This window comes from Bos indicus, chromosome 3 (genome assembly GCF_029378745.1).
Source record: "Bos indicus isolate NIAB-ARS_2022 breed Sahiwal x Tharparkar chromosome 3, NIAB-ARS_B.indTharparkar_mat_pri_1.0, whole genome shotgun sequence".
Taxonomy (NCBI): Eukaryota; Metazoa; Chordata; class Mammalia; order Artiodactyla; family Bovidae; genus Bos; species Bos indicus.
In genome coordinates, this window is record NC_091762.1 from 66069921 (window position 1) to 66087167 (window position 17247).

The window sequence follows — 17247 nt, forward strand, 5'->3', positions numbered from 1 at the left end:
TCAGTGTCCTCTATATTTTAAGTAGTAAATTTTAATTTTTCCTTGGAAAAATATCAGTAAGAACTCTAATGTGTTCTTCCTATGTAGTAATAGATTATTTTTATATTCCGCATAAGACCACTGACATGAACCCAGTAACCACACTTGAACTCTAAAGGATATAGAGCTCTATTGTTCATCAGCACAGGAAAAACTTGACCACAGAGATCAAGAATGCATGTGTCTCCATTAGGGGTTCATTGGCATAAAACACTACATCGTTTTCAGTGTCACTGGTGACTTACTAAGTTCAATGAATACTAATGTCAAATAGCTAACCAAATCGCTACTCATTAATGTTTTCCACTTTAACCATTTCTAAAATAAAGTTACTGTTAGCAGCCAAAAATAAACATCTGAACAGTTAAATTCTTGAACTTTTAGATGTCAATGTAACTTCTCTTTATCCTTGATCTATAGTTTGGTAGTTTTCCAGAGTTCTCAAGAGCATTAACTGTAGAATTTGTCTACTAGGTATGAATCTTGACTCTGCTACATCCTGTTTCACTTTGAGCCAGTCGTTTAACTTCCCTATGCCTCTGTTGACATAAACGTGAAATACATGTAATGATACAGATCTTATTCAACTTACAGTGGGGTTATGGCTCGACTAAACCCCATGTATTAGATGCATGTAGAAATGCTAACTTTACGAACATCATAGCTAAGCCTGCTGCTAAGTTGCTTCAGTCGTGTCCAACTCTGTGCGACCCCATAGACGGCAGCCCACCAGGCTCCCCCATCCCTGGGATTCTCCAGGCAAGAACACTGAAGTGGGTTGCCATTTCCTTCTCCAACGCATGAAAGTGAAAAGTGAAAGCAAAGTCGTTCAGTCGTGTCCAACTGTTCGCGACCCCATGGACTGCAGCCTACCAGGCTCCTTAGTCCATGGGATTTTCCAGGCAAGAGTACTGGAGTGGGGCGCCATTGCCTTCTCTGATAGCTAAGCCTAGCCTACCTTAAACATGCTCAGAACTACTATGTAAGCCTAAAGTTGGGCAAATCTTTCAACACAAAGCCTGTTGTGTAAGAAAGGATTGAGTATCTCGTGTAATTTTTTGAATACTGAAAGAGAAAAACAGAGTGGTTGTATGGGTACAGATATTTGTCAGTGTCCTGGTTGTTTATCCTTGTGACCCTGGGGCTGACTGGGAGTTGAGGCTCGCTGCCCCCCGACCCCGCATCAAGAGAGTACCATACCACATATAACAAGACTGGCAAAAATCAAAATTCAAAATTTGACATACAGTTTCTACTGAATGCATATCACTTTCCCACCACTGTAAAGTTGAGAAATCCTAAATCAAAAATGAAGGACTCTCTGTAATAATAATATTAAGAGGAGTAAATACTTATCCTATAAAGTTCATGTGAGGGTTAAATAAATGAATAAATAAAGAAGGCTGAGAATAGTGTGTCTGGCACATAGAAAACACTCAATAAATATTAGTATTTGATTTGAGTCTCTGTTTTAGATATTGAGTATATGAAAAATGGTAGAATAACTATTCATCCAGTTGTATACCCAAGAAGTAAAGGCCTGTTGGGAGAGAATTGCTGTGTTTTAAAGCGTAAACCTTACGAGATTAGTCAAGTATCAGGAATATTGTTAATGTTGTTCAGTTGCTAAGTCATGTCCAACTCTTTGCAACCCTGTGAACTTCAGCAGGTCTGGCTGGCTTCCCTGTCCTCCACTATCTCCTGGAGTTTGCTCAAGTTCATGTCCATTAATATACTGTTAATATCCCAGAATAATCTATGAGGGATACTCTCCTCTTCAGATATTTAAAACCTACTTAAATCTATTGTATTTTCAGATTCTTGCAAATGTTTCAGTATATTTCAGATTACTGAATATTCTTTTCCTATACTTACAAACTACACTCCCATTTCTCCATAGTCTACTCTCTCATGTGCCAGGCATAGCCTCAGAAGAGGACATTCTAGATATTCCCAAACCTGCTCAATACTGAGCCTAGGGAATATTTTAAAAAGATGAGGCTTGTGATGTTGGGAAAGAAATGCCTCCTAGCAGTGTCATGAGGCTATATGTAGGGGAAAAGTTAGTCCACTCCACAGTTCTAATAAAAGATCAACAAACTCAGTGGCATCACAATTTCTGTGTTTCCTCTAAGTTTATACTAATGCAATTTCCCATCTAAACTTTGAAAATTTTGTTTCTAACTATTACTGACCAGGGTTCTTGGCCTCCTTAATCAGTAGAAATTGATCACAGATCAGACAAGAAATTCAGACAAAGCTTTATTGGAGACCCTGCTGCAGCAGGGGGTGGGGGGGTGGGGTGCGGGTAGGAGGGGTGGGGGTCGAGAACAAACAACAGGTCCCCTTGCTTGCCTGCTCCCTGAGGGGATGAACTTGTTCCATATATGGGGTGAGGGTAGGGATGTGTTCAGGGTTCGGGCCACAAGGATGGCTTAGGTGGCTTGCCTACCACTTAGGTGGTGGTGTGTGCAGGGGGCATGTGCAGTATCCTGCTTTTGCTCCTGAGCCCTGCTTTTGCTCCAGGTTCTTCAAAAGTGATAGTTGAGTTTATTGGTCTCTCTGTATCTTTTGTCCAGAATCGGCCACACTTAATTTTAGTCCCACATAGTTTCTTTGTATTTTGTTGCTTGAGGAGAGGTGTGTTCAGGTGTATACACTGTTGCACTGCACTAAAGGTTGCAGGGTTCAGCTTGTCTTATAACTATCACTTTATTAGCAAAAGGGTTTTAACAGGTGCTAGCCCAATCAATTGCTTCCTGGCACAGCTTCATCACGCAGATCTTGGGGTTTCCAGGGGGAGTTCTGCCAAGCCTGGGTGTATTCTTTACTGGACTCAAACCTTTTAAATGTGCTTTCAGCCACTATATGCCTTCAGGGTATTTTATCAGTCTCAGTACATTCACACATGTTCAGGTTCCACAATGGTTTGCAATATCTGAAAATTCACCCCCTCTTCGTTTGAGATCTTTTTTCAAACAATTATAGATCAGCCTTCATTGAGACGATAAGGTCCTTGGGGTTTTCTACTATGAAGTCAGTGTCCTCAGATTATAAAAAAGATCAGACGAGAGAATAATTTGGAAGCTATGAAATGAGAATTGTCATACAAATCACAGAATGCTTGTGTGCTTTGACTTTCAGATAAACAACAAATTATTTTTTAAGTATGTTCTCAATGTTGTATGGAATACACTTAACACTAAAAAATTACATTGTCATTTTTCTGAAATTCAAATTTAACTGGCATCCTATATTTTTATTTACTAATCTGGCAACACTGTGAGAAAGACCTATAAAGGTAGGTATTAATGTTATAATGAAGAAAATGTGACAAGTATTTGAAAGTATAGACTGCATTTACGATTTGCTGAAAAGGAAGTCATTTACAAGTTATAACTTGGCTTGATCTTTTTACTTTAGGAAACACAGAAACAGATTTCACAAATAATAAATGTTTTCATATAATTGACTACCCACAAAATATCTAGAACATCAATAATAAATATGAGTTATTGATACATTAGCATTTGTTTTAAGCTGGATTTAAAATGTTTATTTTAAAAATAAGAAATACTGTAACTATGTGGGGTTTGATATCGATACCAAGGTAATCAGTGATAGTAAAGTAACACAGGGTGCTTTACTACTGCTGTAATAACAAATTATGACAAACTTATTGGCCACAAATCCGTGAGTTCACAGTAGGGGAGGTCAGAGGTCTGCATACAGCAAGGCTCAACTGACTCCTCTGCTCAGAGACTCACTGGGCTAAAAACAATGAAAAAGCCATTCTGGAAACTTTGGGGGAGAATTTATTTCTGTGCTTATGCAGATTTTTTGCCAAATTCAGTTTCCTGCGATTTGATTTCTTTGCTGACTTTTGGACAGATGTCAGACTTCATTTTGGAGAAGGCAATGGCAACCCACTCCAGTCTTGCCTGTAAAATCCCATGGATAGAGGAGCCTGGAAGGCTACAGTTCATGGGGTCGCAAAGAGTCAGACACAACTGAGCGACTTTACTTTCACTTTTCACTTTCATGCATTGGAGAAGGAAATGGCAACCCACTCCAGTGTTCTTGCCTTGAGAATCCCAGGGACGGGGGAGCCTGGTGGGCTGCCGTCTATGGGGTCGCACAGAGTCGGACACGACTGAAGCGACAGCAGCAGCGGCAGACTCCATTTGTGGAGGCTCCCTCATTTCCTGCCTCATGGCCCACTTGGTCTTCTCTGCTTCTGACCTTCACTTCTGCCCCATCTCTCCTGCCTTCTGCAGCATCTCTCTGCTGAATCTCTTTTGCCTTCCTCTTTGGTTAAGGGCTCACATATTGACATTGAGCCCTTTTTGATCCAGGATAACTTTCTTATCCTAAAGTCTATATCCTTAATTCTATCTATAAAATCCCTTTTGCTGTACTCATAGGGTTCCAGATGTTAGGGTGTAGACATTTTTTTTGGAGGGGCATATTATTCCACTTATAATATAACTCAGTACTATGTGAATATCCTGTAACTAAGGCATGTAAACTAAGGCATGTAATTAAGGCATGAGCTTCCCTCATAGCTCAGTCAGTGAAGAATCTACCTGCAATACCAGAGACCTGGATTTGATTCCTGGGTCAGGAAGATATACCCTATAGAAGGAAATGGCAACCGACTCCAGTATTCTTGCCTAGAGAATCCCATGGACAGAGGAGCCTGCCAGGCTACAGTCCATGGGGTCACAAGATTCGGACATGAATTAGCAACTAAACCACCCCACTGCCAGGCATGTAAAAGAGCAATTCCAAATATTGTTTTTAAAGAAAATCAGACAGAAGGTCAAACTCTCAGCACTTAATTCCAATCTAGCTAATAGATTTTTTTAATTAATAGATTATCTTTTCATTTTAAAGCTTAAATTAAGAACTACTCAGCCATCTCTGCAGTGGCCTAAGGATTGAGAATGGGTCTTCTTTTTTTATAGCCTCTTGGTAAGCCAGTAAAAACCACCTTTTGTCCATGGCACAAGTAGTTTTGTTCTAGGCCAGTTAATTTAAAGGTAATAAAACTATTTGAAAGGATATTATGGTTGTGATCATGACACATTCTTAAATGAACCAAATCGCATTTGATATATGTGAAAAATTAAAGCATGGGTCTAAAAGTGCTGTAAGAAAAATTTTCTCATTTTTTCTGGTGAGATCTGACATCAGCATATAGATGGCTTCATCAATTATTGAGAAAAAGACTAAGAAAGGGAAAAAATGACTGATTGGGATGCTTCATTTTGAAGTCTGAGTTTGAAGCTCTTGGATTGAATGTACCCTGTTAGCCTTAATCTTTAAGAATTAGCAGCTGCTCTCTCACCAACCCATCTATTTAAATTTCTAGTTAAAAAAAAACCTAACCCACTTAAAAAATTTTAATGCTCTCTGTCAAACATCAGAGTGTGTGTGCCAAACTTTAAAGTAATTGCATGTATCAATAAAGTGAAGAAACAGATATCCGTATAGATAAATATCACTTAAGATGAAGCAAAGGAAATTATTTTGAAAGATTTTTTTTCCACAGCTATTTTTATTCTCTTCTCTACTCTGTATTCTAAAGTACAGCAGTGAATTTCAGAGATCTTATATTTACCAGGTACTCTCCTTGTTTTGTTTATCCTAGAAAAGTATTGTGGACTCCTGGTTGATAAATTAAAACTGTATTTTAAAAATTGAGACAGAAATGATAATGAATGACTGTTAACTTGAAAGTCATTAATTAGGCCCTTTGCTTTTGTGATGCTATCATTAGAGATAAATAATAAAGGAACAACAGCTCTTAAAATCAGCACACATAGGTAAACAGTAATGAGCAAAAGTGTGAATCATTGTAAAGGGTCTATTTCCCTAATTAAGGTTAATAGTAATTATTTCCATTATATTTTAAAGACTTGCCTGGTGGCTCAGATGGTAAAGAATCTGCCTGCAATGCAGGAGACCTGGGTTCCATCCCTGAGTTGAAAGATCCCCTGGAGGAGGGCATGGCAACCCACTCCAGTATCCTTGCCTGGAGAATCCCCATGGACAGAGGAGCCTGGTAGGCTATAATCCATGGGGTCGCAAAGAGTCAGACACCACTGAGTGACTAAGAACAACACATTATATTTTAAAGCTTTACTGAAGCATTCAAGTTTGTTATTATTGACAGTGTTAATAGTATCTTCCAATTATTTAATCTAAAATATAGATATTTATAAATTTTCAAAATAATTACTTCTGGAATAATTGCAAACTATTTCTTGTTATTAGAAATTTTTTTTTAATTCTATATAATCTTGTTCTGAGTTTTGTTTTTATCATATCTCACACTGTTCATGCTTATTTAACAAAATATTCCCTCCCTGAAGATACTTTCTAGACCATGTAAAGTGCAAAGAGTTTCAACTTAATTTCCACCTCTTAGTAAATGAAGTCATGTGCCTTTCAGTTCAGTTCAGTCACTCAGTCGTGTCCAACTCTTTGCAACCCCATGAATCGCAGCACGCCAGGCCTCCCTGTCCATCACCAACTCCCAGAGTTCACTCAAACCCATGTACATCGAGTCAGTGATGCCATCCAGCCATCTCATCCTCTGTCATCCCCTTCTCCTCCTGCCCCCAATCCCTCCCAGCATCAGAGTCTTTTCCAATGAGTCAACTCTTCGCATGAGGTGGCCAAAGTACTGGAGTTTCAGCTTTAGCATCATTCCTTCCAAAGAACACCCAGGGCTGATCTCCTTCAGAATGGACTGGTTGGATCTCCTTGCAGTCCAAGGGACTCTCAAGAGTCTTCTCCAACACCACAGTTCAAAAGCATCAGTTCTTCAGCACTCAGCCTTCTTCACAGTCCAACTCTCACATCCATACATGACTACTGGAAAAACCATAGCATGTGCCTTTAGGTGATACTAACTCTTAACTCTATTAGAAAAAGAATGTAAAGTAGTTTATGTATTTATGAATAAAGAGAGAATGAGGCAGTGTAAAAGGAGTAAATGTAGGTTTTTCCAGTTACCCCAAATTTGCTGAAAATTATAATATGACCTTGGATTTGGCTTTGAGTTTTGTCAAGGAAAAAGATATTCTGACACTTGTTAAAATGGTAAGTAAGACTTCATTCAAGACTATTGTGATACGCGTGTCAAAACTATCAAAATAGAAGGGCTTAAGAACAACTCTGAATACTCTAAGAAGAACCGGGGATTTATAGCCTAAGAACAGGTTATGTGTGGGGGTTGTGAATGGAAAATTACCAAGACATCAAGTGTAGGGAGAATTCTTGCTAAACTTATTTTAAGAGCTTTCTTGCTGAATGGCAGGCCAGGGTGATCAGATATCAATGATGGGAGATGAAAAATTTGATTAAATGTTGAAAGTGATCACATATCAAGGGGGGGTGGGGGAATCCTCTGTAAGCTGACTCACCAGAATTCCTGCTAAAACTAGACATTGCAGAAATGGCACTGAAGCCCAGGGCCAAGGCCTGAATGAGGAGAGGGCTCAGAGAAACTTGACTATAGTTTAGTTAAGGAAAGTTTTTGTCAGTTTTCTACTGATGAAAGCCAGGGAAGAACATGTCGACATACAGAATTTGCACTGTCCAAAACAGTAAAAAATACCATCATGCTCTACATTTCCATGCAGTTGAACTCAGATTTGATTTTATCATTTGGGTTTCAGTTTTTCACAAAGCTACCCTGGGAGTCTGTAGGTAGGTAAGCAGCGTTAAACAGAGGTGGTGAGGTAATGAGCTAAGGGGCTATCTAAGGGTCCTGCAAGGACAGTAACCTGAAGGCATGCTTTGTGTGCTGGAGGAAGAACAGAGAACCCAGTGTGAGTGGAGTGAACTGATCAAAGCAGAGAGAAGTAGAATTTGAAGGAAGAAATATATCATTTCAGACCTTGTTGGGAGATTTTCAGGTTTAACTCAAATAGGAAGCTATGGGAAGGTTCAGACTAAAGAAATGATCTGACTTACATTTTAAAAGGTCAACCTTTCTGCTATAACGAGAAAAGACTGTAGGAAGGCAAGGACGCAAGCAGAGAGACTAATTAGGAAGCTTTAGCCCAGGAGAGGCATGACAGTGTCCTCGTCCAGGATGGAAATGTAAAGACGTTATGTGGTGGTCATATTCCAAATATGTTTTGAAGGTAAAGATGAAAGGTTTGTTGATGAATAAACTTGATTACTGCTAGAAAACAAGATATAAGTTGGTAAAGTTTACAGCAAAAATAGATTCTGTAGGAGAACAGTAGTTTAATTTTTGACATTTTAATTAATTATGTCCATTGGATTTCCAAGTGAAAAAGTCAGATAGAGCCTAAGGATCTTATTTGAATCCACTGAGTCTGAGCAAGTAAGTATATGTAGATAGGTCCAGTGACTGAGATCCAGACAAATCACTTATTTTCTCTGTGTTGTACTCCTTTGGTCACTCAAGACTGGCCTAGAAATCATACATTAGAGTGTCATCCCTGTGTCCTTCTCTACTCTGCAGACAACTGCATGGTACTTCCTGAATAGAATTGTACATGCCTGTTGACTGGCCATCTCCCCCATTATTCTGCAAGTTTCTTTTGGAAAGGGACTATAGTGCATAAGTGATTCTTGAGTGCAAGAATAAAAAAACTTTGCATTCAAGATAAAATCTAAGTACTCTTCATCTCTTTCTATCTTGCCTCCTGCTACTCTTCCCTTTGTTTTCCTTAAAGACATACCACATTCTTGACTCTTTTAAGTCTCATGGCTTTTTAAAAATGCCATTTTCCATCATGAAATGCCTTTCTCCCTCATTTCTGATCAAGTTCTGGTTTAAATGCTAAATGTAGCCAGCCCTCACCACTATACCACTTAGTGGACCCTTTATAAGATGTTTCAAATACATGCAAATAAAATGCTCCATATACTTGCATTGTTGATTAGTCGCTAAGTTGTGTTCTACTCTTTTGAGACCCCATGGACTATAGCCCGCCAGGATCCTCTGTCCATGGGATTTCCCAGACAAGAACACTGGAGTGGGTTGTCATTTCCTCCTGCAGGGAGTCTTTCCAACTCAGGGATTGACGCTACATCTCCAGTTTCTCCTATATTGGCAGGCAGATTTTTTACCACTGAGCAACTGGTAGTGTCATCAAATGTGAATAATACAATGTATTTCTGATTGTTTTCATTGCATAAAACCATAACACTTTTTGATAAAAAGGCTTTAAGCTGTTTTATCTTACAATTGGGAAAATATGTTTATGGACTAAGAATCAGTCTCCTGTTTCTATAGCAGCACCTATTTTATGTGTAAACATTTTCCCTTTTATGTAGAAAACATGTACTTTCCAGAACTAGATCACCCATAGAGAATGTTCCATTTTATTCTTCATTATTTTAGCATATGACGTAAAAGCATATCCAAAATGCATATGCATTTCTGAGAAACCATAAGAGCAACTGTGTTTCAAACATGTTTTATCCAAATTAGAATTTTAAAAAACTCTAATAAAGATTATAAATGTTAACCACTAACTTGGAAAATTTATGCATTAGTGAACAATCATTTTAAAATTTAATGTTATTTTATCTTACAACTCTTCTTTTGTTGAGATAAGTTCAATATAAACACCACATAAAATTCTCTGAAGATTTTCAAACCAATAATATTTTGAGTATATTATTTATACTAACCAAATTTTAATAGAGTTTCTTATTTTAAAAATATTTATAAAATTAAATACAACTGTTCCCAAATTTATTTAAAGAAGCTGTAGCTATAGAAACCTAGAAAATACTAAACATCTCTCTTTCATAAGTAGCAAAGACTATTTATGAAATCAAATATTATTAAATTGTCATTCAATTTAGTTGTTTGAGTATGTAACAGAGTGAAACTTGTCAACTGAATCAATTTAAATATATTTTATCTCTCCTCTACAATTGCTGAATTCTTTTATTTGTATGGGCTTCTTACTTAATAAGAATTTATTAATCATATAATTTGAAGCAGTAAATATTTGGAAGCAGGAGAAGGGACTAGATCCATATTCCTCTTAAGAGTTTCTGTCAAGAACCTCTCCATGGAGACATGACAATATGAAATTAGCTGATCTATTATTTTATACTGCTTTTGTAACAGTAACTAATAAATACCATTTTCAGTGCTGTGTGTGTGTGCTCAGTTGCTCAGTTTTGTCCTACTCTTTCTGACCCTTCGGACTGTACCCTGCCACCTCCTCTGTCCATGAGATTTTCCAGACAAGAATGCTGGAGTGGGTTGCCATTTCCTCCTCCAGGAGATCTTCCTGTGGCTCCTGCATTGCAGGTGGATTCTTTACAGCTGAGCCTTTGAGGAAACCCCTATGATTTTCAAAAGCTATGTAAAATTTTCTGGAAGAGATGGGAATACCAGACCACCTGACCTGCATCTTGAGAAATCTGTATGCAGGTCAGGAAGCAACAGTTAGAACTGGACATGGAACAACAGACTGGTTCCAAATAGGAAAAGGAGTACGTCAAGGCTGTATATTATCACCCTGCTTATTTAACTTATATGCAGAGTACGTCATGAGAAACGCTGGACTAGAAGAAACACAAGCTGGAATTAAGATTGCCAGGAGAAATATCAATAACCTCATATATGCAGATGGCACCACCCTTATGGCAGAAAGTGAAGAGGAACTAAAAAGCCTCTTAAGGAAAGTGAAAGTGGGGAGTGAAAAAGTTGGCTTAAAGCTCAACATTCAGAAAACAAAGATCATGGCATCCGGTCCCATCACTTCATGGGAAATAGATGGGGAAACAGTGGAAACAGTGTCAGACTTTATTTTGGGGGGCTCCAAAATCACTGCAGATGGTGACTGCAGCCATGAAATTAAAAGACGCCTGCTCTTTGGAAGGAAAGTTATGACCAACCTAGATAGCATATTCAAAAGCACAGACATTGCTTTGCCAACAAATGTCCATCTAGTCAAGGCTGTGGTTTTTCCTGTGGTCATGTATGGATGTGAGAGTTGGACTGTGAAGAAGGCTGAGCGCCGAAGAATTGATGCTTTTGAACTGTGGTGTTGGAGAAGACTCTTGAGAGTCCCTTGGACTGCAAGGAGATCTAACCAGTCCATTCTGAAGGAGATCAGCCCTGGGATTTCTTTGGAAGAAATGATGCTAAAGCTGAAACTCCAGTACTTTGGCCACCTCATGCGAAGAGTTGACTCATTGGAAAAGACTCTGATGCTGGGAGGGATTGGGGGCAAGAGGAGAAGGGGACAACAGAGGATGAGATGGCTGGATGGCATCACTGACTCAATGGACGTAGGTCTGGGTGAACTCCGGGAGTTGGTGATGGACAGGGAGGCCTGGCGTGCTGGGATTCATGGGGTTGCAAAGAGTCGGACACAACTGAGTGACTGAACTGAACTGAACTGACCTGATGTAAAATTTTTAGAATATGGAAGAAAAAACATAATTTTTCTCTAAGTTTCTGAAATACTAGTATAAGAATTAGCCAAAAATTAAAATACTGCACTTTGCTACTGCTGTTATAAAATGCTTTTGAAAAATCTGTTTGGGTTAATAAAATATATTCAATAGAAGATTAATCTACAAATTATTTTTATAATTTTAATATTTCACATTATTAATATGCTTTTGTTAAAATAAATGTACATTTAAAATATATCCCTCAATTAATCCTCTGACACTATAAATATGTCTTATAAATCTCCAAGAATACAAGAAAAGGAAAAAAAGGAAATGGAAGTTTTTCATAATAAAGTCATTTTAGAAGGGGTAAAAATTCTGTGCATTCTGTATAACCCATACTTGGGAATATATATTATAGAATATAAATATTTATCCATAAAATGTACATGTCTTCAAACAAACATATTTCACTGAAACATTCATTTTGAAAGTTTATGAGGTTAAATTCAGGAAAATTAAATCTCAGCATAATATTAAGAGAGATAGCTAGAGGAACCATACAAAACAAAATTTATTCAAACTTTTTATAGTGATAGAACTTGAGAGTGTTTTTTTCTAATTTCCTTTCAAATTTCTCTTTTCTAGTTAAAATTTTCAAAGGATTGACAGAATTATCACTAAAACTTCTTTTCAAAGAAATAGCAATTTAATGAACAAAAATTTGATTTCTCTGATATTCATTAAGTTTTTCAAACCAAAATTTATCTTAATATGTATATTACCCATATTATTGGCAGAAGATGATATTCATCAATCTGTAGACATGATCGTAACATCTGAAGAAATCCTTGAACAGGTGCTTAATACAGTCTGGCGAATTGTACTACTATGACTCGTACTGACAATTTTCAGTGGTATTGTAAAGATCAACCACATCTTTGTTTGCATACGTCTACCAGAGGATTTGTACTTCTTAATATACATAAAAATGCCATGGTTTGCTGGTTTCTATTTATTTTATATCTTTGCCATGTGTTTATTTCATATATGTATCTAGTTTGTTATGAAAATTATCTCTTGAAATTATTTTCTCAGGTTAATCTCTTGGCATTTGGAGTTATCATATACAAAGTTTTTCGTCACACTGCGGGGTTGAAACCAGAAGTTAGTTGCTATGAGAACATAAGGTAAGCATTTCTTCGATTGTATTTTCTTTAGCAATTCAAAGCTTTAGTAACTTAAAGTGCAGATAATTTTTGGAAGGCAGTTTTTAAATTATTTTTTCACATTTTCTCCCATCATATTTAAAATATTTACTGCTTAATAGCACTTAATATGTTTAATAAGCCTGTAATCACCACAGATCAAATGATAAGTAATCTTTTTTGAACATACTCCCCTTTGCAGGGGGGCAGAATAATGACTACATTTTAAGACAAAAGCCAGCCTTAAGATCTTCTTCTCAAAGCAGTTCTCAGAGCTTAGTAGCTGTGTTTCTTTCTTGTGATTCCTAGTTTGCATGCTGCCATGATTTTTCCTCACCTCCTGCCCTTTAAAACTGATTTATTGAGATCCTGTAAGCGGTTTGTTCAGGAAAAACTGAAGTGTACTGTAGGGAACATTAGAAACAACTGATGTTTGGGTCACTTGGGAACACTTCTGTAGTTTCAATATCTTGCACAAGATTTATAGTTAGAATTTAGCAAATGTTTTATTACTTTCTTTTACTCCTCACCATTCATAGTAACATGTAAGTTGCTGGTTTTAATAAAGTTGAAAATGACTCATTTTCTGTGGTACACTGCAAAAATATCTTCTGCAGTAAAGAATGACTGCAGTAAGAATGAATGAGAAAATAAGCATCAGTTGCCTCATTTTCAAGGCAGTGTCCTCAGTGAGCTGGATTGAATGTTTTACCAAAACTCAGAGGCGGTAAGTTGAAAATATGTAAGAGAGTATGTTCCTGTGTGTGTGTGTGTGTGTGTGTGTTTAAGAAATCAGCATTCTAACATGAATTTACTTTGAAGTAACTGTATTGGAAACCCCCCCAAAAAAAAATGTTTTATATCTTACATGTTCTTCTCTACTGAGCCTAAAAGGAAAGCAGACGCTTCCTTTGATGTCCTGCCTATGTGCTGACCTAAATCCACATGGTATATTTTTCAAGGTTTCTTAGGGAGAATGCTTCCTAACAGCTATATGTCTTAGCTCCAGGAGTTCCTGCAACATTAATTTTGAAATCAAAGCATACATACTGTAGTATACCAGATGAGCATATCTTAAGATTAAGGAAATTTCTCAAAACTACCAGATTTTAATAATGCTGCCGTGAATTTGGACACATGTCTCAGCCACAGTGCACTTACGCTAGCCTGTCCCATGTAACTATGGCACAGTTTATCAGTTTCAGAATTCTCGTTGGGCTTTACCAAAGATTTCTGGGTTATTCCAACTTCCTACAAAATTTAAGGGATTTGAGGACGTGTTAAGTCTTCATAGCTTTCTCAGCTGGAACATTGCAAATTTCTTCCAGGTCTTGTGCCCGAGGAGCTCTTGCCCTCCTTTTCCTCCTTGGTACCACCTGGATCTTTGGCGTTCTCCATGTTGTACACGCATCGGTGGTGACAGCTTATCTCTTCACCGTCAGCAATGCTTTTCAGGGGATGTTCATCTTCTTATTCTTGTGTATCTTATCTAGAAAGGTAAAGAATTTGCTATTCTTGTCAACGTTCTAGTATATGTATGTAGCATGAGTGAACAAATTGATAAAAATTCTCATTTTCATAAATTTATAACTTGTGCCTTTATTGCCTAAATGCAGTACATCTTAACATTGAAATAATCAGAACACCTGTTGTTCATAGCAAAATGTGCTTTTAAAAACTTGCTAGTAGGAATATAGATAATACAGCTTACATTCAGTTGAGTGTATTCTGACATATAATCAGAAAGCAACAATAATTTATAAAACCAAATATAAGTTTAATGTGATTTGAAAATAATTTGATGTGATTGTTGCAATTATGTTTCACATTTCTTATTTTATTTTTTTTTATTTTTTTTAGATCCAAGAAGAATATTATAGATTATTCAAAAATGTCCCTTGTTGTTTCGGATGTTTGAGGTAAACAGAACTATGGATGGTTATTGTTATGCAGAAATAAAAATGCCCAGCTGTGGATGGCCAGTGTATAAATGTGTAGGAACTGTAGATAATACAAGATACAATTATGTACCATACAGCTATAGTAAGCTTTTCTACATGACTTACTTAGCTGTGTCAAAAATAGTAATGCAGATACTTGGAAAGTAATTAGTTTTTCAGAATGATATCACTGCACCCAAGGAAAGATTTTCTTTCTAACACATAAAAATGTATGACTGTCCTGAAGGAAACCCACTGGCTTGATATTATTGTGACTCGTGTTGCCTTTGAAACTAGTCCTCTATCACCTTGGTAATGAGCTCTGTTACAGAAAGTAGAGCATAAGAAAATGAAGGGGTAGAATATGAAACAGTAAACAGAGAGTGAATGTTATAACAATGAGATGTATTTTGAGCAGACTTTGTAAAATAGATGAGAGTTGAATAAACACATCTTACAATTCCATGAGTTGTTCTGAACTTAAAGTTTTACTGAAACAACTTAGACTTGTACTTGTTGCATCAATTTTCTATTCTAATAGAAAACACAAAACTTCACAAAAAAAACTAAACATTTCTGTTCTGTTTTTATGTTAATATTAGAATGAAATATATGCTCTTTCTATACTTATTTTACAGATTGTGACTTCAAATGCTTATTCAGTAGTACATAAATGTGTCAGAATATAATATTGTTCATGCCTGTAAATGTAAAAATCATGTATATAAACCTGAAGTGCTCTATTCCATAACCTTTCAGTGCAGTGAAAAATACTGTATCTCATTAGACTCATATATCTGAGTTTTTTATTTCTTTTAATTTTAGAAATATTAGTTCACATTGCAATATTCCCTTTTAACTTACTATTTTTAAAAGGGCACTGTAAATATGAAAGTATTCATAAAGTGAATTGCTATTTTTTTCTGTTCAGAAAAGTACATATTAAAAATGTTATTTATAACAAAGAGATCACTGAGAACTGACTGTATAAACTTCCACAGAGAATATATTTTCTGACAGTTTTCCACTAGTAAAACATATCTCCTAAAATGTAAGTCTTCTACCTTCCAATCTTCAAATTAAAATATAGAAGCAAGGATTTTATTTCAAAATATATGTAATTGTTCTGCACTTACCTGTAAAAGTATGCCAATACACCAAATGTTGTGATTTTAACTTAATTTCTACAGCTGTTAAAATGAAGTCTGTCAAATCTTGCTCTAACAAATAAAATGTTACCTAAATGAATCCTTCTGCTGCTTGGCTGAGTCATTTCTCAAGAAAGATAAGCTACCTGCCAATGTCTTAAACATTTTTAGAAGATCTGTGATAATAACTTTTTATTTGATCTTTTGATCTCTTATATAGTTAGCCTATAACCTGTTATTATCATTATAATTATTGCTGTAGGACAGTGCTATTGGAATAGGATACTGAAAAAGTAATCAGTTCAGTCAGTGTATACAAATTATGTGTTGTGGGCAGAATAATGGTCCTCCCAAAATGCTCACATCCTAATCTTTAGAATACATGAATATGTTAGGTTACCTGGAGAGAAGAATTAACCAGCTAACAGCTATCAGCTAACCTTGGTGTGAGGAAATTATCCTGGATTATCCAAGTGGGCCCCATGTAATTACAAGGTTCCTTATAAATGAAAGATGGAGGCAGAAGCAATGCAACATGAGACATACTCACCTGCCCATTGCTGGTTTTGGAAATGGAAGCAGTCCAGGAGCCACAATATGCAGGCAGGCAGCCTATAAACTGAAAAAGGCAAGAACATGGACTCTCCCCTAGACCTTGTAGAAGGAAGTCAGCCCTGGTGAACCTTCATTTTAGCCTGGAGAAACTCAATTCCAAGTTCTAATCTCCAGAACTGTAAAATAATAAATGCCACTCAATAACATCCAAATGCTTGGTTTACTGAGGACATTATCATCAATGAAAAGCAGATATAATTCAGAGAGGCTATGAAACAGGAAAACAAAAGTGAAGGTCTACATTAGGTTTCTTTTGGTTTATATCCTAGGAATAAATGTGCTGCTCGTGAATCAAATAAAAAGAAAATAATAAATGTATATTATTTTAAGCCACCAAGTTTGTTGATAATTTGTCACAAGTTTGTTGATAATTTTCATAATTTTTCAAAGCAACTATAGGGAGCTAATATTATGGAAATATGTATGTGATGACATCTTTAGAGCTAAGCAAATATTTATATCATTAGAAAAACCTTAAATTCTGTATCTTGTTTTCATCACCCCTCTCATAGACATCACTGGATGAAGCCTCTGTTCTTTAGGATGAGATTTCATATCTGCTTACTTACCTTTTTATCAGATAAGTAAGGATCTCTCCTTGGGCTGCAAGGAGATCCAACCAGTCCATTCTAGAGGAGATCAGTCCTGGGTGTTCTTTAGAAGGAATGATGCTAAAGCTGAAACTCCAGTACTTTGGCCACCTCATGCGAAGAGTTGACTCATCGGAAAAAACTCTGATGCTGGGAGGGATTAGGGGCAGGAGGAGAAGGGGATGACAGAGGATGAGATGTCTGGATGGCATCGCCGACTCGATGGACGTGACTTTGAGTGAACTCCGGGAGTTGGTGATGGACAGGGAGGCCTGGCGTGGTGCAATTCATGGGG

At 36.8% G+C, this 17247-nt stretch overlaps 1 protein-coding gene across 6 annotated transcripts in view; it reads left to right on the top strand.

Moving 5' to 3' along the window:
- The window catches only part of ADGRL4 (adhesion G protein-coupled receptor L4), a 141136-nt gene extending 125289 nt beyond the window's left edge, over positions 1–15847 (top strand). For 5 of the 6 annotated variants that reach the window (XM_070786250.1, XM_070786253.1, XM_019957222.2 and 2 more), the window contains 3 exons: positions 12550–12641; positions 13988–14156; positions 14520–15847. In XM_070786250.1, coding sequence (XP_070642351.1) covers positions 12550–12641; positions 13988–14156; positions 14520–14582 — 324 coding nt within the window. In that variant the 3' untranslated portion in view covers positions 14583–15847. The remainder of the gene's footprint in view (positions 1–12549; positions 12642–13987; positions 14157–14519) is intronic. The other variant, XM_070786251.1, reaches the window with a different exon arrangement.
- Positions 15848–17247: the final 1400 nt, after the last annotated feature.